General features: G+C 36.2%; 1 protein-coding gene across 4 annotated transcripts in view; it reads left to right on the plus strand.

The window, feature by feature from the left end:
- FSTL5 (follistatin like 5) overlaps window positions 1-26,755 on the plus strand; it is a 335,945-nt gene that overhangs the window by 29,948 nt on the left and 279,242 nt on the right. For all 4 annotated transcript variants that reach the window (XM_030015397.1, XM_030015404.1, XM_030015388.1 and 1 more), the window contains one exon: window positions 23,337-23,370. In XM_030015397.1, coding sequence (XP_029871257.1) covers window positions 23,337-23,370 — 34 coding nt within the window. The remainder of the gene's footprint in view (window positions 1-23,336; window positions 23,371-26,755) is intronic.

Consider the following 26,755-nt stretch of genomic DNA (forward strand, 5'->3'; position numbering starts at 1 on the left):
GTTATGCGAGTAAAATACTTATTGCAAACAGAAGATAATATTGGCAGTCATATTTGCTTTGATCAAGCAATATGTATGCAAGTTTATGATTGCAAAGTTTTAAAAAAAAAAAAAAGTAATTGCTCTTGTTCTAATAAAGGGGAATTTATCCAATTTGGATGGTAGTCCAACCAGAGCAACTCTGAATGTCAGACTGCAGGTAAAAACAATTCTGGTGGTACTTAGGTATTATCTTGAAAAACTAATTGTGTTCATGCTGAGAACAGGCATTCATACTGTAAAGGTTTTGTTGTTGTAAAAGGGATTATGAACAAATTCAGCTCCTCATGCATGGAAATTACAAGTAGGCATTTAGTCTGAATGCATGAAAATCTGAACGCATAAGAAAAGCATGCATAAGGAAAAAACTTTATAAATAGGGAAAAACTTTATGCATAAGAAAACACTTTTTTACTGTGAGTGTGACTGAGCACTGGAACAGATTGCCCAGAGAGCCTGTGGAATCTCCATCCTTGGAGATATTCAAAAGCCGTCTGGACATGGTCCCGGACAACCTGCTGTAGGTGACTGTGCTTGAGCAGGGAGGTTGAACAAGGTGACCTCCAGAGGTCCCTTCCAACTTCAACCATTCTGTGATTCATTATAATACATAATTAATAATTACATGTAATAAAACATAATTACTTTTAATTTTTATTACAATTTATATATTGAACCTAATAGTTGTGAGATTTTACTGATGAAACTTAAAAAGGCTTGAAGAGATTTCCAGAAAAACATTTTAGAAAAAAAAAAATTTTTTACAAAGTCTTTTAAAAAAGATTTACAAAACGCTTTTAGAAACTCTGAATGTCATGATAGCCAAAAAGAGTCAATATTCCTTAATCCACTGCTTTAATAGGTTGATAGCAAAATGTGTGATGAATTAAATTGAGAAGTTCTTCATGTTTTGATAACAAATATTTGTAGAACAAATTTGGTTGGTACATTGTTCAAAACTTTTTGCAATCATTTTACTTAGGAAAACATTGATATTACCTATCTTTGTACTGTCCCTTAGCTCTCCCTCCAACTTCCAAAAACCCTCTACATCTTCAATAGTTAATGAAGCCACCTCTCTTGAATGATATTTATCATTTACCTGCAACAAATAATTCAATTTGCATAACTTTCAATTCAAGACAGTTGAAATATTCAATCTGTTTCAAAGGGCTAACAGTATGTATCATGTTTTATTAACTGTTTTATACATCATTTATCCACATCTTCACCCCACTGTTCCCATACAAGGCTATTTAGCCTGTAGCTTTTTATTAATTTTCAGGCCCAAGAAGTGTGTAGTTTGGTTGTTTGGTAAGTTTATGTTGGGATGTGATTCAGAACTCTGTGGTTCCTCACATCCTGGTTTGCAGAGGAAAGCAAGCTATGCAGGTAGATCACTAGGAAGTCCCAACACATTTTGCTAGGTGAGTCACCTGGCTCTTTAGGGAGGTCTAAAAGATTACCTAAAGCTCCAGTTTAGACATTAGAGAATTTTCCAATTAAGAGATTGCCTTCATGAGTTTTTGGGGTTCTGTGTGTACCTACGTTTCATTCAAAAAAAGACTATGAACATACATTTTTCCAGTAACAGAATAATCAAATAAGTGATTATCCTCCTCCACTGATGACATTATCTGTGTTCTTAGTTTCCATACATTTGGGTTTTTTTTTTTTTTTTAGATTATTTATCATAGATTAAATATGTGGACAGATACTTTAACAATTATATGGGTGTATTGGCTTTGTGTGGCAAGGTTTTGGTAGCGGGGGGGGTTACAGGGGTGGCTTCTGTAAGAAGTTGCTGGAAGCTTCCCCTGTGTTCGAGAGAGAGCCAATACCAGCCGGCTCTAAGACGGACCCGCCACCGGCCAAGGCCAAGCCAATCAGTGATAGTGGTAACGCTTCTGTGATAACATTTTTAAGAAGGAAAAAGTTGGGACAGGCAGAAAAAACGGCAGCCGGAGAGAGGAGTGAGAACATGTAAGAGAAGCAACCCTGCAGACACCAAGGTCAGTGAAGAAGGAGGGGGAGGAGATGCTCCAGGCGCCGGAGCAGAGATTCCCCTGCAGCCCGTGGTGAAGACCATGGTGAGGCAGGCTGTCCCCCTGCAGTCCATGGAGGTCCATGGTGGAGCAGATATCCACCTGCAGCCCATGGAGCACCCCATGCCGGAGCAGGTGGGTTCCCAAAGGAGGCTGTGACCCCGTGGGAACCCCGTGCTGGAGCAGGCTCCTGGCAGGACCTGCGGATCTGTGGAGAGAGGAGCCCACGGAGCAGGTTTTCTGGCAGGACTTGTGACCCCGTGGGGGACCCACGCTGGAGCAGTGTGCTCCTGAAGGACTGCACACCGTGGAAAGGACCCATGCTGGAGCAGTTCGTGAAGAACTGCAGCCCGTGGGAAGGACCCACGTTGGAGAAGTTCATGGAGGACTGTCTCCCATGGGTGGGACCCCACGCTGGAGCAGGGGAAGAGTGTGATGAGTCCTCCCCCTGAGGAGGATGAAGTGGCAGAAAATACCATGTGATGAACTGACTGTAAACCCCATTCCCTGTCCCCCTGTGCCGCTGGGGGGGTTGGTAGAGAAGCCAGGAGTGAAGTTGTGCCCGGGAAGAAGGGAGGGGTGGAGGGAAGGTGTTCTGAGATTTGGTTTTATTTCTCATTACTCTGCTCTGGTTGATTTGTAATAAAGTGAGTTAATTTTCCCCAAGTTGAGTCTGTTTTGCCCGTGACGGTAAGTGGTGAGTGATCTCTCTCCTGTCCTTATCTCGACCCACAAGCTCTTTGTTATATTTTCTCTCCCCTGTCCAGCTGAGGAGGGGGAGTGATAGAACGGCTTTGGTGGGCACCTGGCAACCAGCCAGGGTCAACCCATCACAATGGGGATATCTCATGCTACTTTAGATAGAATAGAATATATAGCTGATTTAATTCTTGTGCCACAGTTGTGTGGAACTCATATCCTTCTTTATTGGTAGAAATAACTAGGAGAATTGGTAGTATTGATAGAAATTTTCAGTGCTGCAATGTGTGAGAGCCTGCATTCAGTTTTTCCTGAGAAGATAATTGTGCTGCATTTAAGAAATCAGTATTTTCACTGGCAATTGAAACCACTATTTTTTAGTCTCCAATATTACATTTTTTTGTTAAAAGTGTGCAGAAAATCATAGTAAAATATGCTTTAAGTATATAGATAACTAACTTCTGATTCTGGATTGCAATGTATCCTTGGCTAATGTCAGAGCAGTCTGAAGCTGCCATATTTTGATGATAACCAAAAGTTAGATCTAGTGCTGTGGATATTGCTGATTTCCCAAATTTGCTCTTTATATCCTTTAAATATGCAGCAATTTCTTACTGTGTAGCAATTTTTTTGTGTGTATTTAACTTGATCTATAGGAATTAACAGACTATTCTTCAGCAGACTTTCTAATTTATCATAGGCTGTATTAATGAAAAGTTTCCATTCTGAACAGTTTTCTAATTTTATTATACATTAGTTGGAACTGCTCTAGTATTATGGTGGAATTTTTAATATCCAGTAGTTAAGATGAGCTGCTGACTTTCAAGCATTAGGATTATTTTTCTGTAAATTTTCCAACAGAAAATCTGCAATAATTTATAAAATGTAAGTCTAAGAGCTTGCAGCAGTTCATGCTTAAATTATAATTATGTCCCAGACTAGAATTATAATAATCATTATCATGGCCACGAAGATCAAATGTGTGACTGCATTGTTTATATATGAAATAGTCAAAACCAGTAAGAGATAAGTTGGCTTGAAGTAGAACGGAGAAAGGGTATTACAAAGAACTCTTGAAAATTTTATTTTCAGTCCCCTTCCCTTGTTAAACTGCCATGGCTTACACTTACATGGTTATGCTAAAAAATATTAGGATATGTCTGAATAGCATGTGAATTTCTTGTTATGCCACTTAATCCTTAGTTCTTCATTTGTCAAAACACTGGAAAAGTTTGTAAGGGACTTTCCATTTGGGAGTCTTTTTGCATTGCTGCTGAAGTATCGCAAGAAATTTGTTAATACCTAGGTTCCCACCTGAAATCATTAGGAAGTATTTCCAGCATGCTAATGAATTTTCCTCTTGTAATTTGCACAGCTCTGATAGAGAGCAATGTTTATGCTATGTCTTCAGTGAAAAAGTGTATGCTCTGAGATTTCCAGGTACACAGGCAGGCAGCAGCCAACAGAATGCTGACTGTTGGTTTCTGATTCTCTGTAAGAGGCTAAGAAATATGGAATATAGCCTGTACATTCATATGTATATTCTAGAGCATGCCAAATCTGTGTATCTAACACATGCACGCACAACCCTCCTCTGCAAGCCAGGTGATTCACATGGTTTAGTAGGGAGTAATATTAAAAACAGTGCCTCATTGTGAAAGGTACCATTCTGGTTAGGGAGTTGTTTGGCTTTAGTCTCAAGGGACAATCAGTGAAGATTGCTAATTTAGTCATCATCACCTGCATACCTTTTACTTAGGCCCAGTTCTGATTTTATGGAGTTAAGACCATTACATTCATTATAGTCAGGGTTGTAATGCCTAACTAGGAGCAAGCACTGGCTCAGCAGAGTGGGAGGGGGTAGGAGGAGCAACAGTCAGGGCAATCTGGGTAAAGGAGAGAGGGAAGAATTGAGGAAGTTTGGAATTTGGTCTGGGCCTGGGCCTGGGCATGAGCTTCAGTCAGGAAAGAGTTTTTTGTACAACTGAGCAGGTGGATACAGAGGGTACAGCAAAGGGGACATGCTTTGTTTTTAACAGCTTTCATGGACATCTTCTAACAACTGATTTTGCTGTATTGATTCAAACTCTTTCCAGCCTTGTGCTTATTTTGTCTTGTTTTACCAAAGGGCTAATGCAATCTGAGTCAGATGTGCAACAGCCACTCCTGTCTGTGTTACCTCTCCAGACTAAAATATTTCTTTTAACTTCCTGTGAAAAAATTACCTCTTTCCCTTTTTCTTTCTCCCTCCCTTCTTACTGTTGCTGTTTGCTGTTAAGTTAGGCAGTTCAACTCTGATTCTCGTTAATTTAGGCCTCAGGATTAGGTCAGTTCAGAGCTGTTTGTGTTAGATTAGAATTAGGTCCAGTTTAGAGGTGTTTAGGCAACGACTTTGAATGAATGAAACAAAGCAAGAGAAAAACATATAGTGGCATAAGCATGCTCTCCCAGTTTATTAAAGACAAATATGAACGTATAAGCACAAAGCATGGAATACATGCCCTGCATTTAGGTTTTTGCCCAAAGGTTATAAAATGTTCTCCCTCAACTAATAGCACGTTCTGTGTTATAATAAAACACCTGTAAAATACAGACAGGCTGAGTGTTCGATGGTTTAATTTTCATTTAGGGTATCATAGCCAAGAAAGAAATACACAGAAAGTAGTACTTCAGGATTCAAAAATAACCTGAGCTTTCCTTGTGTGACCTGGTCTCCAAACAACCTGAAGTTTATAGTTCACAGTGTTTATCTGGAAAGTCCAAACACCTGCAGGATCTGAGAAGTCATAAAATTTGATCTTCTAAAATCCTGTGTCCGAGAGAGAGAGAGAGAGGGTAAAAAAAAATCTATTGCATTAAGATGCAGCAGTGAATTCTGAGAACTAAGAACAGAGCTTTTCCTGAGCATGTCAATGCTGCTCTCAGCTCTAAGGTAACAAGAGAATTTTCTTCCTTCTGAGGCTCCCTGAACACAGTATCTATGTCCTATGCAAATTGCAGGATTTGATTTAAGTAACAAGACTCACTTTTTCTATTTTTTTCCCCCTTAATAATTTGACTAACTGTAGTCAAGAAGTCTTGTGAAACTTTTTATTTTATTTTGCTTTTCTCAGGGAGAGGGAGTATGTTCTGCATTCTAATCTGCTTTTTCCTGTGGGCAACAGCATTCAAAAGACTTGGCTAATTTTTTTTTAAGTCCCATTACAATCATTGTATATTAATAAACTGATATCAATTAAACATGTTATTTTTGCTCTCTCTCACTACATGCTCAAAGCATTTTTTGAAAAAGTCTTAGGAAAGTTGCCTGTAAAATCTCTCTGTAAAATTTCTTCTATAGTCCTTCTTCCAATGAGTCATTCATTGTGGAGGGAGAAAAGGGATGTCAAAGTCTGGAATTAAGGCAAGCGTGAAGAAGTTCTTCATGCTGCCTGCTGATGCTTCCATTGCTAACTCATTAGCAACACCTCGCTATAAACTTAGTCAAATCTATGGGGCTAGTGAGGGAGAAAAGGTGCATCTTTACTATTGCACTGAACCTCTTGCTGTACCTATCTTTTGTGTTCCTGTTACTGAAAATCACCACTGTGGAAAATATTAATCTCACCCAATTATTTTAAGGCATGATGAGATCCACATGTATTATCTACCTTTGATTACCATTGCCTTTTTAATTTCACGTGTCAGCTTGGCAACAAAGAATAAAATACAAAGTAGTGGTATATGGTGGTAGTGTAATTATCTCCTACAGTACTCAGCTTGGCCGCCTCACATTGCTTTCTAGGAAGAGGATTTCCAGTTAGCCTCTGAATAGGTAAGTCAATGGATTTTGGGCCTTTCTGCTGTTTGGGAGTTGATGCAAACACGGTCTATACCGGCTATCATTTTGGATTCTTGATTAGTATGTTTTTTCATATTCTATTCCAATGGCAAATCATCATCACAAATTGCAATCACGGTAGTAGCAAAACAAAACCAGAAGAGATTTGTTTTATATATTGCTTGGGATGCTTTGCTCCTGCTCAAATTTGTGCAGTTTGGATTTCTAAGATCAGGAAGGAGGTCAGATTCTTGACGTGTATGTTGCTACATAAGTTTAGGAGATCCAGCTCTTTTCCATGCCTTCCTTGATGTCTCTTATTCTTCAGATCCTCAAGACTACTCTGTATATAGTTCAATCTCTCTTCATTTTTTTTTCTATCAGCCAAATTTTTTATTTTATTCTTTTCCAGTGCTTCTTTTTCTCAGTCTTTTTTCCCAAGGGTTGAATAGCTATTTTCATTACCTAGAAGATATAGACTTTTATTATCTTTATTAACCTTTGTTATCTTGGTTCATTAAAATGAAAGTCATATCCTGTAGCATAGACAGTTCTTATAATGTAAAAATTATATGCAAAAATCAATATACAAATATTATTAAATAATGAACATGGTGTATAATAGTTTTATTGGTGTGCAGACAAACTGGGTTGTACCCCAGCCTCATTTTTTAACTAAATAACGATCCATTTAGTTTATGGTTCATTTTTTCACCTTTCTGGTTCTAATTAGCTATTTAAATTCTGTTTTTAAATTAAAATAATTATGTACTTTAAACATTTGTTTTAAACATCATTATACTGTGCATCTATACAGTGATATATTCCCAAGTGAGTAAATGCAGCATTGACATATAGCAATAACGTTTTGTAAGAAAACTGTTAATTACATTGGGCTTGAGTATAAAATTAGAGTACAATATTTGTGTACAATTAGACTAATTTTAAATTGGCTGCAATTAGATTGACTAAATATTAGGTCTTACATCCATGTCTCTTTTCAATATCTATATTTTAAAACTTCCTTAAGACTTTCAGTCCTATACTTTGTGTGGTAGAAAACCAAGTTCAGAAAAAATGACCTCTTTTTAACACTAAGAAAATGTCTTGCTAGTTTTAACTCTTTCTTCTTCATTGGTTAATTTGTCCTGATTATTTTTTCAGTAGTAATTTTGAGCTGTGATAATTTTACTGAGAATGTGATGTGCAGTGAGAGCACAAATCTGGTATTTTTTTGGATAAAACCATATTTGATGAAATGCTACTATACCTTTTTTGTTTGTTTGTTTTTACAATATCAACTGTCCTAATCTCGTGTTACCAAGATGTCATGTTAAACAACCCATCTGTACTTCATGTGAACCATGGCTTTTTTTATCTTGCAGTAACAGTATTTGCTATCAAAATGTGTAAGCTATTTCTCTAGCATTTATTTTCCTGATCAGTTTAAATTTTTTCATTTGAAAGCTTTGCAAAGGAGCCATGGTAAGAAACATACATCTGTGCTTATGTGTATTACGTTTAGGTATATTTGATATAGCTTTCTTCAGCAGCCTTTCCTTTTGAGAGTTTTGTAACTGGAAAACTCTGTGACTTTATCTCCATTGTTTATAAAGCAAAATATCAGTAAGAAAGTCTCATTGACTTCTGTCCTCTTACCTTGTGGACCTTTGTTACTGAAGTATTCTATGCTCACCTTAAAATGCCTCCAGTTCTGGGTGGGGTGACTCCATGTAGATTACAACAGTTGTCATGACATCTTATTTCTACTCTTCCTCTTTCATATTTGCTGGTGGGATCATATAAGTAGTCCAGCTCAGGGCATTCTATTTGTTTCTGATAACTGATTCCATGGTAAATCTTACCAGAGAAGAACACTACATCTATCAGTGTGCTCAAATACCTTTAACCAGGAGCTAAGGGAATATGATGTATTTCAGTTTCAGATTTATTTTCCATAAATAAATAAATAAAACCAAACAGCAGCAGCAGCAACAACAACAAAAAAACCAACCCCAACCAACCAAAACAAAACAACTTGCAAAAAAACCCAACCCCAAAACACTGGTTTTATTTGCCTTTCAAATAATGGGGCTAAGCATTAAGATACCCACTGAAAACATTAAAGGTTTTGGTAGCTCTGCTCAGGCCTGACACACAAAGAAAATGGAGAGACTAATGACAGCTTATTTAAAAGATGTCTTAATTATTTCTATTTGGTTGTTATGCATTGATATGACTATGCTTAAATGCTTTTATGAACACGGAAGGTTAAAGCCTAAATCATAAAAGTCAAAACAAAGGTCTCTCAAACTTTAATAATTAAAAGAAGTTACTATTTCACCTTGTTGAAAGTGATGCAAGAAATGAGCAAGAGATTATTGTTTCACTTTACATGTCTTTATAGCTCTTCGGCATTTTTAAGTTTTCATTTAATATAGTTTATTAACTATGCTACATTTATACTGTTCATATAAATGAACATGTAATGTATGAAAAATGCAGTGTATGAACAGTACATTTATATGAACTAAGTATAATAGTAATAAATATTTCTTTAACATTGCATGATATTAATAACATCTGCTTAATGTTCATTGTTAATTCTATCAAATAACTTCTTGCAATTGAATTCCCCTACTCAATGCATTGTAACAAAATATTAATTTGAAATAAGAAAAATCTAACAAGCTTATTCCTTCTATGTCCCCTCTTCCCATGGAAACAATCCAAACCAAGGTCTATCACTTTCCTGAGGCACCAGCACAATCTTCCCTTCTCTAGAGTGGTTCAGAGAAATGCTATTAATTTCTGTTACTCTTACCTGAGGATTATACTCATACATCAATACAAGTAATACAGAATTAATATTACATTATCTTAATAGAATTTATTCAACTTTGTTGGTATATCTAACATTATTTGGTGTTACATCATTTGATGTAACAATTCTACTGGATAAAAAAGTATGTTAAAATTAATAGCAACTACTCTATTACAATAAGCTGATCCTAAAAATTGTGAAAGACCAATCCCACTGCAATTGATAGTTTGTGGGGTTTTTTTAAAGGTCTGAGAAACCATTGCATTAGCTAGTCTGACTTTCCATATAAAGGTCTCCCATTTATTTCTGTATTCCTTCATTCTTCCTACAACTGAGGCATTGAGTAAAGCATGCCTTCCAAAAAATTTACTGAGTCTTCAAATACTTCCTATACCTTAATATTTTCAAATTATTTTCCTTGATGGTATATTATTAACAATTAGTAAAGAACAGAGTTTATCATCTGGGTGCATCTGTCTTCTCCTTGCAATGACTACTTCCTGATATCTACTCCATCATTAGATAAAATGCAATGAAAGTCTTTGGTTTCGTACAAGGCAATGTTTGCAAGACATTATTCATAGTTTATTATTAAAAACAAACCCTATTTTAGCTGTGTCTACTAGTATCAGTCTAGGGCAGGGAAGAAAAATAGATGTCTTGTTTTATATAGAGAGAGAAGGAAATATAATTAAAAAATACACTATTATCAATTAGATCAGGACTTCAGATGTTTACTGAATTGTTTTTGCAGCTCTCTGCACCTTTTTTTTTTTTTTTTTTTTGTTGTTGTTGTTAAAGCTACTTGCTTCCAACATGAACTCCAAGAGGAAATAACTGAAAGCTTTATAATACATTGCCTACTTTATAGTGAGGAGACTGTAACCAATTGTTGGTATATCTGTAGTGTATATAGCTTTACTTCATAATTCATTTTGAAAAGTTAGTTTAAATTCAAGAATCAAATACTGAGCTAATTTTGAATTTTCTAAGATTCAATAGAAAAAAAAAATATCATCTTAATTTTACTTTCTATTTCCTAAATGTCACATGGTGGGTAATATGGCATAACTTTTCATCAAATCTCTGGTTAAAATGAATGTATTCCTCAAATATAGAGTTGAACACTTTTCAAAAGGGCAGGTGCAACTGATTAATACTCATATCATGAACTTCTCTTTCCCTTTGCAACACTAGCTTATCTGCCTCAGTAAAATGAATGGTAGAAACAAAATATTATTCTTTGAAATTCTGTAGCATATTGGTTTTAATCAATATTGGTAAATATACTACAGTTTTACCCATAATTATGTCCTAACACAGACTAAATATTACTTGCAATCCTGGATTGTAAGAAGGTAATTGATGTTGACGCTCTCATATCTATACTCTCTAATTGTCATTCTTCCTGCAGATTTTCTTTTATCTAGATAAAAATTTGCAAAGAGGAAAGATAAGATTTGAATGAGCCTCAGACAGTCTGAATAATAAAATGCAATGCACATTATGTGGTTTTTAGAAAATTACACTTTAGAAAATTACACTTAAAAAACATCTCTGAAATGTAAAAAAAAAAAAAAAAAAAAACCCAAACCAAAAAACCAAACAAAAAAACCTCAACCCAACCCTAAAAAATGAATAGGGGTTTTAGGCAAATTACTTCCATTAATGTCAGTGGGAATTGTGCAGCTAAGATCCATCTGTAGTGGTTTTTTCGGAGGAAAAAAATAACACTATATTGTCAGGAAACATAACACTTTTCAGTAATTGTGAGAGTACCTGGAGTTTTTAGGAGCTACATGAGGGGGAAGATAATAGAATAACCATTAAATACTGTCCCTTAGAACTTCCAGTGATAACTCAGTATGCTAAAATATTACCTCTTGGAGATCTCTCTCCCCCTTCTTTGTCTCCTCAAATCTGGAGTATCCTCAGAGAATTTCAAAATAAATATATATGCTGAATATGATTAGCTTATGAGCTATATGAGATAAGTATATTCATCATGGGTGACCGGTCACAAGTGGTGTTCCTCAGGGCTCAGTATTAGGGCCAGTTCTCTTTAATATCTTTATCAATAATCTGGACGAGGCGATTGAGTGCACCCTCAGTAAGTTTGTGGATGACACCAAGTTGGGAGGGAGGGTTGATCTGCACAAGGGTGGGAAGGCTCTATAGAGCAATCCGGACAGGCTGGATCATTGGGCCAAGGCCAATCACATGAGGTTCAACAAGGCCAAGTTCTGGGTCCTGCACTTGGGTCACAACAACCCCATGCAGCGCTACAGGCTTGGGGAAGAGTGGCTGGAAAGCTGCCCAGCAGAGAAAGACGTGGGGGTGCTGGTTGACAGCTGGCTGAATACGAGCCAGCAGTGTGCCCAGGTGGCCAAGAAGGCCAATGGCATCCTGACCTGTATCAGAAATAGCGTGGCCAGCAGGACTAGGAGGGTGATTGTTCCCCTGTACTGGGCACTGGTGAGGCCGCACCTCGAGTACTGTGTTCAGTTTTGAGCCCTTCACTATAGGAAAGACATTGAGTTGCTGGAGCGTGTTCAGAGAAGGGCAACGAAGCTGGTGAGGGGCCTGGAGCACAAGTCTTATGAGGAGCAGCTGAGGGAACTGTGGTTGTTTAGCCTAGAGAAAAGGAGGCTGAGGGGAGACCTTATTGCTCTCTACAACTATCTGAAAGGAGGTTGTAGTGAGGTGGGTGCTGGTCTCTTCTGTCAGGTGGCTGGTGATAGGACGAGAGGAAATGGCCTCAAGTTGCACCAGGGGAGGTTTAGGTTGGATGTTAGAAAAAAATTTCTTTACTGAAAGGGTTGTCAGGCATTGGAACAGGCTGCCCAGGGAAGTGGTTGAGTCACCATCCCTGGACGTGTTCAAAAAACACATAGACATGGCACTTCAGGACATGGTTTAATGGGCATGGTGCTGTTGAGTTGACAGTTGGACTCGATGATCTTAAAGGTCTTTTCCAAACTAAACGATTCTATGATTCTATCTACAGCACCTTATCAACAGTCCTGTGTTATTTCTTTCTTGGTAGCCTGGAAGAAAGTATGATTTATGCTGTCTATACATGAGAAAGTAATTCTACACTGAACGTCTGAGCATTTAAAGTTTAATTCAAAATATGCACAAATAGCAGTAATCTACTTCTGTGTAGCCATCATTTATGTAGCATTCATAGCTCCTCCAACTTCACTAAGGAGACTTGTAGCCTGGATTTGAACTACATAAATTGGCTTATACAATCTTCAGTTTATAAGCTGGTTTTGGTTGTAGTGGGACATGCTTCAGTGCAAAAGTATATACTTCTTCCACTGCTTAAACCATGCATTAAGTGTTTTAATGATGAAAGCATTATAAAAACAGCAACACTGCACAGCCATATAAAATTGGTAGAACTTTTTTCTGTCACGTGCAATGAAACTGCTTATAAATTTAACATGGATTTGGTCTGTCATCAAAGAACAAAGTATGAAGTCATCATATTAAAGAAGCTATAGTTACATTGTGTTTCTGTAAGAGTGAGCTGCCTAAAAAATTTACCCAGAGTAAGCTTCTATGCATGTTCTGTTGATTTGTTGGTTTGGTTTTTTTTTTTTTTTTCCCTATTTAGCTCAGAACTGTGGCCAGTTGTTTTAGGACAGTTGTCCTAATGAAAGCAGTGTGTGTATAGAAGGTAACAGCCCGTGGAAGAATTGATCCTTAAAGTCAACATGAAGATTTTGTCTGATTTTTCCATTTTAAAAAAGACAGGATTTGGAAAACAGGCCCTTCTCTGCTTCAGTAAAATGAAGGAAAGACTGTATTTGGCCTTTGCCTACTGATTATCTGGCCCGTAGAATCCTTAAGATTTCTCTTGGACAAGATCTTACATCAGAAATAAAAGGACAATAGAAAACTTTACAATCCTACTAAAAAGTAATGATTTAGTGAAATGAGAATCCTTGAACTTAAAGATAGGGTAAAAATCAAAACTACATCTCAGCTTCTTTTCAACTGCAATAGTAATTAGGGCACATAGGCCTAACTCTAGGGTGCTTATTTCCCTTGGGAGCTACCTGCAGCCTGCTGCCCACTGTGTTTTACTCTAGGCAGCAGTTTTAGGAAATGCATCCACATGAATCATGAACAATTTTACAAGAAGAATTGTTGCTTTTAAAATACATTAATCTTTCTCTCTCTGCCTATTTTGGAAAAGAAGTATTATTTTGTAGAATGTAATGCGTGGTGTATACATTTGGTGTATACAATGTTACTGTGACAATAGCATGAAGCTACTTCAAGTCAGTTGGTACAGAAGAACATTAGGAGTTAGACTGTAACTTTAGGCCAGAGCAATTGTTTTGCCTTGAGGACAAAGGCTTTGTCTGCTCTGCTTTACATGGTCCAAGGCTGCCTTTAAGACTGGTACGTGCCCTACCAACACATGTAGGTGATTCATTTCAATGCACAGTCAGACATGCCTAAATAGAAAAACTGTGGATTAGCCTTTGTGTAGAACTTCTGTGGATAGAAGAAAGTGCATGCTTTGTTGAAGCCTGGTCTGGAGATATTTTTCCTTAAAAGTATATAGGCATAGACAAGATGATGTGGAACTTTGGCATATCTTTATTTCTTCTCTGCTTCCCCTTTGCTTTGAGGGGTTGTAATTTCCTGCGCACAGAGGAACAACTGCTTCATACTCCCCTTCCTGGGTTTGCCATGATTGTTCTTTGTATTCCTCAGGGATCTAAATCAGCAAACCAAGAACCAAATCAGCTGATTTCACAGTTCCTCCCACCCCCACTCTGTGGTTGGGTTTTTTGTTGTTGTTTTGTTTTTAATGAAACAAATCTTTCACTCTTGTATCTAGGTTTCCCAAATACTGTTGGGTCCTTTTCATAAGACTTCTTCAAGTTTACTCCAGAAGCCTGTAAGGCTTACTCTAAGACTGCAATATCTAGTAATACCTAATCCTGGGAATGTCATTAATTCCAAAAACTTCCAACAGCTTTATATTTTTCCTTATTTCTGCCTAGCCACCTTGGTCTGCATCTTGTTTCCTTCACACAATCTTATATTCATGTGATGCATTAATTGATACAAGAACAACCTGTCGCATATTATTTTCCCAGAATTTGCTGCCATAAATGGTGGCAATCTCTAACAAGACTGAGCTGTGTATGCAGAATACCAGTGCAAGAATCCTGTTGTAAATATTAAATTACGAAGCTCTCTGTGGTAGTGTTCTGACAAGAGCAACAGGAAAATGAATCACTTTTTGCTCATTCTTTCTTCCTTACTGTAGTAAGCAAGGCCCTGCTTACTGCTACTTAACAGAATAGCTTTACAAGTATAAATGTTGCTTCTGCTTTGCATGCATTTTTAGTTTAAATTGCAGTTGTACTGCAGTTGCTGAGAGTCTGATGAAGTCTGGTTCTGTGAAACTTTTTTGAAACACAAATGTTCAGCATAATGTCATTGATCAAATTCGTTCTGAGAATAGTTTACCAAATTGTCTTGTGCAGTATGTGCACTTGCTCTCTCTGGCAGTGACCATGCTACTATTTCATCCATGAATATGAAGTTTCTGTACATGTATAATTCAGATTTCTTGTAATTAAAGCTGTTGTATTAATAGAAGCTAATAAGTTGTTCTTTAACTACCATAGCTTGTATATGTTTTAACAACGTGGTAGAAATAATTATCTTGGTACCTCTCTCAATGAAATGTTATCTTTAATGACAATAATTCCTTTAATTACTTTTTTTTAAGTTACTATATAGTAATAAAGTACCCCCACTGCAGAATGAACATTAATGGTAATGAATACACAACTAATTTTCTGCATTTTAACTACATTTTATGATATGATTAATGATAAATTTTCATTATAAAATGTTAATCAAGCAAATAAGTTTGCACTCCCTCTTTCATCAACGTTTCTGTGATTAGTGGTTTATGTTTATTAAATTATTTTAATTTTTGTCACATATCAAGGACAATCTACCATATGTTTTAGGCTAATTAGCACTTTGTTTATTTTAAGAATTCTATTAATTCAGCAGCTGCTTTTTAAATACATCCAGCATGGAAAAGGAGACTTTGCCTGAGTTTTGCAAGAAAGAAATAAGGCTCCTCTTCTTTATCACTAGCCCACTCTGGCAAACACATACCCAGATCCTCAGCACATGATTCAGGCAGATTGATGAGTGAGGTTCTAGATGTAATACAAGTATGTAGTTTGTCTTTTAAAAACACAGAATTAAGTGGAAGTCAATATGCTTCTATGTGCAACGTTCATAGTTATAAATACCAACTCTTCTTTCAAAAAGGGAAACACAAACAGAATGCACATGATATGTATTGAAATGGGGCTAAGAAACTAGCTTTACTCTTTCTAAAATGGCTGGTGGATTTTTGTTAGTCCTAGAATATTACCTACCTTTACAGATCAGCTCTGGTCTTTTTTATAAATAGCTGTGTACCTTCTTTGGAATCACTGTACATTAAGAGTCCCTTTGACCATCCTGCTCTACTCGCCTTATTGATAATATGAAGCCCTTTTTCCAAATAAAATAAGATTCTATGCCAACATTATTTATCAAACATGTCATTTCTGAACAATGATGATGTCAAAATGTTAGGATGTTTTAAGAGATATTGATACTATTTGTCTGTTAAGACAAAGAGAAAATAGCACTAGAAAAGGAGCTTTTATACCTTACAAAAGCATTTCTGTATATATTTAAATCACTTTCTTACAGAGCCTAGTTTGATACGTATTGCAAATAGTTTATAACTTATGATTTGCCAGAATAGCAATTTGTGTGGTCAGCCATCCATGATCTTCTTTAGTTCACAAACACAGCAGAAAATTTGACATTTTCTCCACTTTTATCCACTGTGTTTTAAAAAGTTTACATTGAATTCAGTCTGTTGGACACACAAGAAAGGTTTTTTATGGTTCTAATATGTTCTGCATCGATACGTTTCATCAGGCTGATACAATATGATGCAACACAAAACCATGCAAAACCATGCAACTTGTCTGATTAATTTGGTTGGAGACTGTTAAATTCACAACTATTTTGCTATATTGAAGCAGATAAAAATTCCTGGGATGCAAGATGATTTGTTCTGCTTACAGATGACTTGTAGCAATAGAGAACAATATAATATTGTGGTTCATGTAATTATTCCAGTGTTATTTAAACAGTAAATATATATAATTTCTTTGATTGTTAATAAATGAGGTGAAAATATTTGTTTATATGTCATAATGCAATACAGGGGAAAACAGAAATGTGTGTAAAAGCAGGTTTATTAACTCCTCCACACCACAGTGTTTATACAGAATTAGTATGTTTTACTTAATACAGTGATGTTTACACATTTACATGCTTTCAAATAGCATATGGGTAGAATTTTTTTATTTTCAGGCCAACTATCATCAAAACCCTAACATGCTATACAAATGCAAGTGGAATTATCTGTCGTGGTGAACAAATGTTTGTTTACCTTTCTCACATTCCAGGACTCTGAGAGGTTGGTTGGTTTGTTTGTTTGTTTCCCATCAGGACGAGTAGTTCCTATTTCCCTGAGCATCTGAACTTGATTTTCCTAACTTATAGGTGCTTATAACATTTACTTGATAACATAAGTTTTTGCTTCTTAGTGGTTTTCTGCATAAATTAATTCACATACTTTCAATAATAAAGAATCTATATTTAATGCACCTTCAGTATAAATTTTTCTATATTTTTTAACTCTGTGTTTCCAGTTGAAAAGTCTAATATTATAGCAGGCTTTCCCTAGGCAGAAGGTTAATTTCACAGTTCAGAGATGCTACACCCAGTCTAATCACCGGGTAATCTTGAAATAAGTTCAGGCTTGAAGACTTCTTTTTCTATCTGGATGCACTTTGCTGCTACCAAGCGCCTTGCTGGCCCAAGGCATATCACACTGAGGCTGGTCTATGATCTGCTAGCAAAGTTTTTTCTTAATAGATTGAATGTCAGCTTAAAATTAAAATTCAAGTCTTTTGAGAAAACTAAGCCATAAAAAGCTGCTCAAAAATCTTCAGCTGAAATAAAAGAAAATAAAGATAGTAGAAAAAATAATTTCTATAAAGAAAAGAAAAGATATTTTCAGCTAATGCCTTCTTTCCTTGAAATTTGGTTTTTTGGGGTCACTGAAATCTTAACACATACCATTAAAAAAAAAAAATCCTGTTTTTTTTGTAATTTTAAAATTTCATCGAAGTCATTTTCTTTCCTTTCCTAACTTTGCTGAGCTTGTTGCACTCTGTTCTTCCTAAAAAGTCTTTCTCATTCTTTTTAGTGTTTCTCTTCTCCTTTGATACCAAGATTTGATTTTTAAGATTGCTTTCGGGCAAGGCTACTCTGATCTAGTAATCAATGCTTAGATTAAGTCTTCAGAATCTACTTATTATAGTGTAAGCAGCAGACATTATAGGCTTTGCAGCTTTGTTGGAAAAAAATTCCATTCTTCTAATTGCAAACTAAAGGAAGGGAGAAAACTGTAGTGAGCTTTGTGGGACTAAACTGTTCAGGGAGCCTACAAATTACAGTATCTGAATGCTAACATGGCTACACCTTGTCTCTAAATCCTTTTTTGCTTTGTTTGTTTGTTTTTTAATAAGCACAGACTGCTCATCATGAATAAGATTCCACTGAGTTTACATTGGCCTATTAAAGTCTTAAGTTTCACTCTGACTTCTCAAGAGATATAAAATGAAAATAAAACCAAATTCTCCTTTATGAAGACTAGAAGAAAGTACTAGATAGATCTTCTAAACCAAATGCTGACTGTAGTTTAAAAAGAAACGTCAAAAGAGTTAAGCAATACTAAAACTGTTGCTTTAGTTTTAGTACAGCATGAAAATCAGAACAGCATGAAAATCAGAGCTTTAGAGTTACTTTTAAATTCAGCCTGTCATATCATATCCTGTATTTCAGGTAATACCATTCACTGTATTTAGGAAACATTAAGCATGTACATGAAAATGCTTTACAATGTAGTACACCATGTATTATTGTCAATAAAAGCAGAAGTACTTTTTTTGTTTGTTTGTTTGCTTTTTGGTTTGTTTTTTTTAAGTATCTGACCAGTATTTCTAGCGTAGTCATGGAGAAATTTGAAAACATACTTTCCAGATAGGTACAGGTTTTGACACACTTCTTTGTTTTGAAAGAACAAGAAAAAAGTCATTGACTTAGATTTGTAAGATCAGGTTGCAGGGAACACCACAAATACTGCATCATTACCCATATTATTTTACAAAATGAGAAAAGTTGAAACAATACATTTTAGTTGTTCGTAGCTTAGATGGCCTCATTGTTTAAGTTAATGGTAGCTAAACATTTTTATGTCCCTGTGAATTATAAAATACTTTTTTATTATTGATTGTAGCTTTATTCTTTTCATCAGTTTCAAATCTCCTTGGTAGAGTTTAAACACCTATGTGAGTGCACAGAATTAGTTTCAGGTGATATTTTTCTATATTACTCAGAGATAGGTAGTAAGTCTTATTCTGAAATTATTTGCATGCTAACTGGGAAAAATGCTATCGAAATGTATACTATTAAAAGACATATGTATTGGTGTAGACATTAAATTCTTTCCAAAGATTTATATGTACAATGTGGACATATTTAAGATGGAAGGAACCTAATATAATCACCATAATAACAAATCCTTAGTGTAAATAGACAGAATAAAACAGTGCAATTAGTACTGAAGTGTAATCAGTACGCTCTCTTTGTTATCAATAGGTTATAGAATGTTAAAAATACACCTTATAAATTGCAACAAAAGCAAAAAAAAAGTTATCTGATTTCCTCTTTTTCTTCAAATTAAAAACAAACAAACAAAAGTATCCTGTAATAGAAAAAGAAAAAGAAGCATCTCTTTGAGCAACTATTGTGTAAAACCAAAGCTTGAAATCTGGGGGCCAGATTAGTGCCTTGAGTAAATTCTCATAGGTTTTTCTCATGCTATTGAAGACAACTAGCTCAGTGTATACTTAACACTGAATATCAGGATATGTAGCAAATTGTTTACTGTGATTATTCTCATGTAGGTGATATGAAGGCGTTTAGTGAATTGAGTTGCATACTTTCAAACTTTCATGTTATGTGGACTTCAGCATTTCTGAAGAAATAACTTGTCAGTCAGAAAATAAAATAAACCTAAAAATTCAATTAGAACATGCTATGGTAGCAGTTATTGCTTGAGTGGGAAATAATTCTTCAATGTTTGCCAAGCAAACAACAGGATATGTGTCAGACAGTGAAATCAAAATGAATAAACAGAAGAGTCGTGAACTTTAGTTGTAGTTTCAGAGTATACAGAGTGAGTCCTTCAATAAATGAACTTATGAACTTTCTGCTTTTTTTTCCTTCTCTTTTTTTTTTTTAAATTTTTTAATTTCAGTGTGTATTTTACTTGTTTCTTTCTTATGAATGAGTTTTTACTACTAATACTAAGGAGGGAAATCAGGCTCTTTAGTAAGACACTGTCGTAACACTTTAGATATGGAAAGTAGAGCATTTAAGATATGCTGCTTAAAAAAAAAAAGTTACTATGTAAATATGCCATTAATTTTCAAATGGATTTTCATTCAATATTTTAGCATGTGAAACAAGTAATATAACTAGAAAATATGGCTTAATAAATACTTGCTGAAATATAAAAGAAGTAACTTCTGCAGCACTTAGACTTCGTTATTCAGAAACTTGTAGAAGAATTGTGCAAGTAAAGTTACAAAAGGTAAAAAGTTTTCTGAAAAATTATCAGAATGTATATTTATAGGAAGCTTGAGGCTGGATAGGTATGCCCAATGCTCTGACCCGAACCAGAAATAAGTGGGTCAGCCTAAGAGGTTGTGTTGGTACCTTTAAGATAAAACAGCATCCTCCAGATAGGTGTAACATTTTCCCAGTTCCTGGTAACAATCAGTTAAATTGTCCTGTATTAAATGTGATACTTCTCTCAGGAACTAATTAATTGATTCATAGTTTTAGCCTGGCCCTTCTGCCTATGGTTTTCAAGCCCTACTGCTGTCCGGTAGCAAGCACTGTATCAGCTTTTTCTGTTCAGCCACCTTATATTCAGCTCATAATGGAGTTATCATGTGCCATCCAAAGGCCTGTGTCTCATCCTCAGGTATTGTGCTTGGTACAGGCACTTTTACTGTGCATATTCTCCTTTTTCTCTCTCGCTTACTGTCGTGGTTTAAGCCCAGCCGGTAACAAAGCACCACGCAGCTGCTCGCTCACTCCTCCCCCCGCCGGCCATGGTGGGATGAGGAGAAAATATAAAGAAAGGCTCATGGGTCAATACAAGGACAAAGAGGGATCACTCACCACTTATGGTCATGGGTAAAAGCCAGGCTCAACTTCGGGAAGAAACAAAATCAATTTCATTTCCTACAAATCAAAACTAAACAAGGATATTAAGAAGTAAAACCAACCTTAGGACACCTTCCCCCCACCCGTCCCTCCTTCCTGGCTCAACTCCACTCCCGGTTCTCTCTCCCTCCTCCCCCCGGCGGCGCAGGGGGACGGGGAATGGGGGTTGGGGTCAGTTCATCACACCTTGTCTCTGCCGCTCCTTCCTCCTCAGGGGGAGGACTCCTCACTCTTCCCCTGCTCCAGTGTGGGGTCCCTCCCACAGAAGACAGTCTTTCAAGAATGTTTCCAATGTGGGTCCTTTCTGTGGGCTGCAGTTCCTCACAAACTTCCCAGGCATGGGTCCTTTCCGCAGGCCGATCTTCAGGCACAGGCCGCTCCAGCACGGGCTTTCCCATGGAGTCACGGCCATCTTGGGGGGCATCCCCCTACTCCGGCGTGGGCTCCTCCCCGGGCTGCAGGTGGGCATCTGCTCCCCCACTCCCCTCCATGGGCTGGGGGGGGACAGCCTGCCGTCTCACCACGGGCTGCAGGGGCATCCCCTCCTCCCCCTCCTTCTTCACTGACCTTGGTATCCGCAGAGGGGTTCCTCTCACATTCCAATCCCCCTACTCACTACCGGTTCCCCTTCTTAAATCTGTTCTCCCAGAGGCGCTACCACCATCGTTGACGGGCTCGGCCTGGGCCAGAGGAGGGTCCGACTTGGAGCTGGGGAAGCTTCTAGCAGCTTCTCACAGGAGGACCCCTGCGGCCCCCTCCCCTGCTACCAAAAAACCTCGCCGCACAAACCTTACACACACTTACTTAACATTTGGTGGATTCCTAATCATCAGCCTCGCAAGCATTTGCCTATTACTTCATAAACTGTCAAATGCCTACTTAGGCTAGCCGTGACCCATTTCATATATGCAATATGTTCACACATACCCACTGGTTGACATAATTTCAGTTCTTTGTACTAGTATTGAGAACTAATACTATATTAATATATATGAGTTATACAACAGTTATTGTTTTAACTGGAACATGGAAGAAATATCCACCACTGTGAGGTTTTAAATTACCTGTGAGTTGTTTCATACCATGTGCAGATGATGTGATACTGGTCAATCATAATCATAGAATGATTTGGGTTGCAAGGTACCCCAGTGCTAACTCTTGTTTTAATCTTCTTTCCGGCTCTCTGCCCTCCTTTCCTGTTCTTGTCATTAGAAATAATAACTAAAAGACTTACATGACCAATGTCTCAAACACAGACTTTTTAAGGAATAATAGAAATACAAATTTGGTCTTCAAAATGTAAAAGATAGGTATTTTTACATAAGAAGAAATATAAAATCTCTTACTCCGTGAACAACTTGCTCAGGTTTAGTCTTCTGGATGTAGGTGTGCGAATGACTTGCTCTGCTTATTCAAAAAAGAGATTCAGAAGCTTTATCAGCTGATTGTTTTCTCAACGTGGAATGGTGTTCCCTCAGTAGAAGGAATCTTTTCCTATTATCTCCTAACCTATTTTTAAGTTATTTTTAAACACATTTTGACAGAAAAATAATACAATGGTATTTCAAAGAAAATCCAAAATGAGAAATAACTAGGTAACAGTGGTATGGGAAAAGATTGGTGGGTTAGAATGAACAGCTAAGGGGATCCTAGTGAAAAACTTGTTGACTGTATCAGCTGTGTCACACTGTTTTTTTTGGAAGGGAAATGTTATTTTGAAATATGTCAATATATGTTATGTGTTGCTGATGCAGTTACAGAGCTGATGTATTTTAAAAAAAAATCCTTAGTTCTAGACAATTCTGAACTGGAATAGTGGAGTACTTTAGGCAACATATATTAAAAAAATTGTTAAAAATAGAAGAAGAGAAGACTGGAAGATAACTGAAACAAGAGAAGATGACTTTGTTTTCCTTTAAAGATTAAATGTTTTCTGTGTTCACTGTGATGCAAGCAAGTCAGGAAAAATAATAAAAAAATATATTATTTGTAGTTGAGGGGATTTTGGCAAAGTTTCATTCAGGATGAAACTGAGGACAGTTAAGCACTGCTTCAGGTTTTACAAGGTTCTGGAACACCCTCTCCGTATCATGGACTAATTTAGGCTGGCAGTGGCCTCTACAGTTACCTAGTTCAACCAGTTAAAGCAGATCTAACTTCAAAATTATATCAGATTGTAGAGGGTCTTGTTCAGTTGAATTATGAGCATCTCACAAGATAGAGGTAAAGTGACAGAGAATGCATGGCCTCTTTGGACAATGCATTCCAGTGCTTAATCACTGTTATTGTGAAAAAAACGTGAAAAATACTAGGGGAGTTTAAAACCAGGTTATATAGGAATCTTTCTGTAGCAGGTGAAGTGTAGCTGATTATATCTTGGAGCAGGAATGAGGATGAACTACACTGTCTCTTTTGGATCTGTATGTTTGTGATTTTTGTGGTAACTAATTCTGTAAATAATATATTTTTCTACTTTTAATTGCAGCAGGAAAAGAATCAGGAAAGCTCAAGAAATAAAGGTAAGTGCTTATTATTTTCAAAATGTGGAGATTCTTGTAATTATCACAAATCTAACATCCATTGTTGGTAAAAAATTATCCAGACAGGTTGTTTGCTGAGTATTTTGGTATTCAAAATGACAAAAATATATCTAGGAAAGGGGGATTGAATGTAGAAAGTACATGCATAAGCTACTATTTTTGGAACTCTGCTTGAGATGAACAAGGCTGACTGCTGTACTCTGGATGGGATGGGCTGCACAGCTTCTCACTAAGTTTGTGTCCTCGACTATGAATGCTTATTATACTTCAATAAAACATCAGTACCATTACTTTAGCTTCTCCCTTTCCATTCAGTGAATCTATAACTGGATGTGATTCTAATTTATGCACAAATTAATCATATCCTTAGCAGGCTGCCTTGCAAAACTACTGTCATCTGTGGGTTTTGCATACAATTTTTTTATACTTTCACTGCACCTTACTCTGTGCCAGTGGCTAAGCACTACATGAAATAGAATATCCAGGTTAAAGAAATAGCCTTGTATCAATAAAATTGTAAGAGTTCAGAAATTCAAATTGTGGATTTCATGCTTCTTTCTAATATAAAGTCTGTTAAAAAACAGAACACCCAAATCTCTTGGTTAAAAATTTGCTGAGCAAGCAGTGAAAGGCAAAATCGCCAATAGAGGCAAAGATTTTTGTCTTGATATTTCAGTTGCTTGTAGAAGTAGGAAATGATGTACTTTAAAAAGGAAAACAAAGGGAAGGTAGAAGAAGAAAGAACACCAGTTAAATGTTACAAAGAGAGGAGGGAATTAAGTGACAAACTAACCTATATCTTTTTTATTGCCTTAGGAAGCAATGCTTAATCATATCACCCGAGTTAGCTGTTCTTAATTCGGTTATTTATGTATCACAGTACACATGAATCTCAATTTCCTTGCTTTCCCTCACACTAAGGCTATACACGGGCCTCTAAAGTCAAACTAAATCTGATAGTTGTTTGGAGTTGTGTCAGGACAATTATATTGTTTATGATTATATCATAATTTACATCATCTGAAGGACCTATGTTCCTTCATTTGAAGAGTGTGCATGGTAAAATAAACCAAAAAAACCCCTTCAGTTTCAACCAGTTTGTGATTTATAATTTTCTTTTCTGAAGTAATACAATATATAGTTGAATCATCTCTAGATGTAGTGAGTTCAAAACCTTGATGTATTGTTCAAAAACCTTTCCTGTCTTATGACTTAATACAAATTATATAAAAGACTGTGAAAGCTCAGATTAGATTACAGAAATAAGATATCTGTGAATACTTAATTTTAGAGAAATCACAAACTTTAAGCCTCTATCTACAAAGAAGAATCCTGAAGTTGGACATTCTTTGTGGATTTTTATGTTTTATTTCATTTATATTATGCTGTTTCACACTCCCCCTACCACCCCTGTTGCCAGATGTATGGTCGTTATGGTATATATGTGAGGAACAAGTAAAAGTAGGAATAAAATAATGAGCTAGTTAGGAGTGCCCATCATAATCATTAGCTGTTAGTTTAGTTAGCTAACCACAGAAACAATTTTCAAAGGCTTATAAAATATTGCCCACAGCTACAGTCAAAGGAAAGGAGATATCCATTATCTCCAAACAGGCAGTGAAATTGGTGCTCAGCTGCACAAAATTTGTTATGATTATATCTCTAAAATCTCTTGAGGAAATTTTTAATCTACTAAACTTCCTGCATGCTGTGCATGTCTCTGACTAAACTAACAATTCGACTTGGAAGATTTCAGTGGTCTGAAAGACTACTCACGCACAGAGTAGGCTTTTGAAAATGTATATATACAGATATGCTTAATTGCTTAATGCTTTTTTGGGGTTGTTTTGTTGTTTGGGGTTTTTTTGCGTTTTGTTTAAATTTCTTATTTGTTTTCATGTGTTCTCTTTCCATGTCATCGCAAAGTTTCAGAAAGATATTTCTATTTCACTTGTAACTTAGGGCATATAAGACATTAAAAGTGTTTCTGCTTAAAACACTGGTTGATTTGGACAAAACAAGGCTAAATTAATGTTTCAGCATAAACGTTCCTGCGTTATCAATGAGGAACTACCCTTCACATGCAATATCTAAATGTGTTGTGCTCTGCATGTGTTCTTGTGAGATAGGCAAATTATCCCCAGGTTCTTGGGACACGGTTCTAACAGTATTCCTCACACTCTCTGCATATGACAGCTGTTGTATATGGTAAAAGGACACAAATATTTTCTGTGGTTCCTTAAACGTTCCAAAACTTTCAGAACCAATGCTATCTTCTTAATTCAGAGGACAGTTACAGCTCATGTTAAACAACCCTACCAAATGAAACTCTGGAGTCTCTGGTGTGCTTTGTAACTTCCATTGATATCAGTATTTCAGTATCTAATTTTTACCAAGAATTTCTTTAAGATTGTATTTTTATAAGAGGAGGATATTGCAGCAAAATTAAAGTCAAATGCATTTTGACTTCAGCAGGGTCAAGATGTTAGTAACAAGCACCATTCTGTATCTTTTATTATATTATAAATGCCTAGTAATTTTTCATTTCACTTCATTTATTGCTGTAAAATAAATCTGATTCCTATTCATATTTTAGTAACAAAGTTATTCATTTGTAGTGTTTGTTTTTTCTCCTGACATTTTTCTGACCCACTTGTTTTTCCCATCTGTTACTTCTGCTGTCAGCCGCTAAGTCAATCACACCAAAATAGAAGCCAATACTCAAACATGCCCTGTTCTGACACTAATCCCATCTCTCTCTGATCTGTGATACTCTTTTTTTGTTTCATTTAATGGATAACAGATCTTTGTGTACACTGTTTGAAAAAAAGCAACACTGTTTTTATGTAAAATAATATGTTAACAATTTACAATTTTAGTGTACGCTGGCAAACTTCCTTATATTTCTGAGAATTTTCATGCATGAAAATGACTATCACCAGTGCAAAATACGAATGAAATTAGTTTCATAACACGTCTTTAATATGAAAAAAAATAACAAGGGAAGCAATCACCAACTAAAGCCTTGCTAAATTTTACTTGCTGGTTTGGAGTCACAATTTTACCTTCATGACTTCTCTTCTCCAGTGTTAACTCCTCCAGACAAATGAACATTTTATTCCAAACCTATAGTGGATGATAAAATAGGTATTTTGGGGATGATATGAAAAAATGTTTGCCAGTATCAGAAATTGCGTTGTATTTAAGCAACGTGCAGAATTTTCTTCCCAGCTTACGCTTAACTTTGGAGACTTTCAGGTGCTTTTAATAAAGTACATGATAAACTTTAAAGTAGATTTTTTTTCTGACATTATTCCAGAAAACTTTTATGTCTAAAGAACCAGAAGGTTGACTAGTGACACAT

The sequence above is a fragment of the Aquila chrysaetos genome, chromosome 1, assembly GCF_900496995.4.
Source record: "Aquila chrysaetos chrysaetos chromosome 1, bAquChr1.4, whole genome shotgun sequence".
Lineage (NCBI taxonomy): Eukaryota > Metazoa > Chordata > Aves > Accipitriformes > Accipitridae > Aquila > Aquila chrysaetos.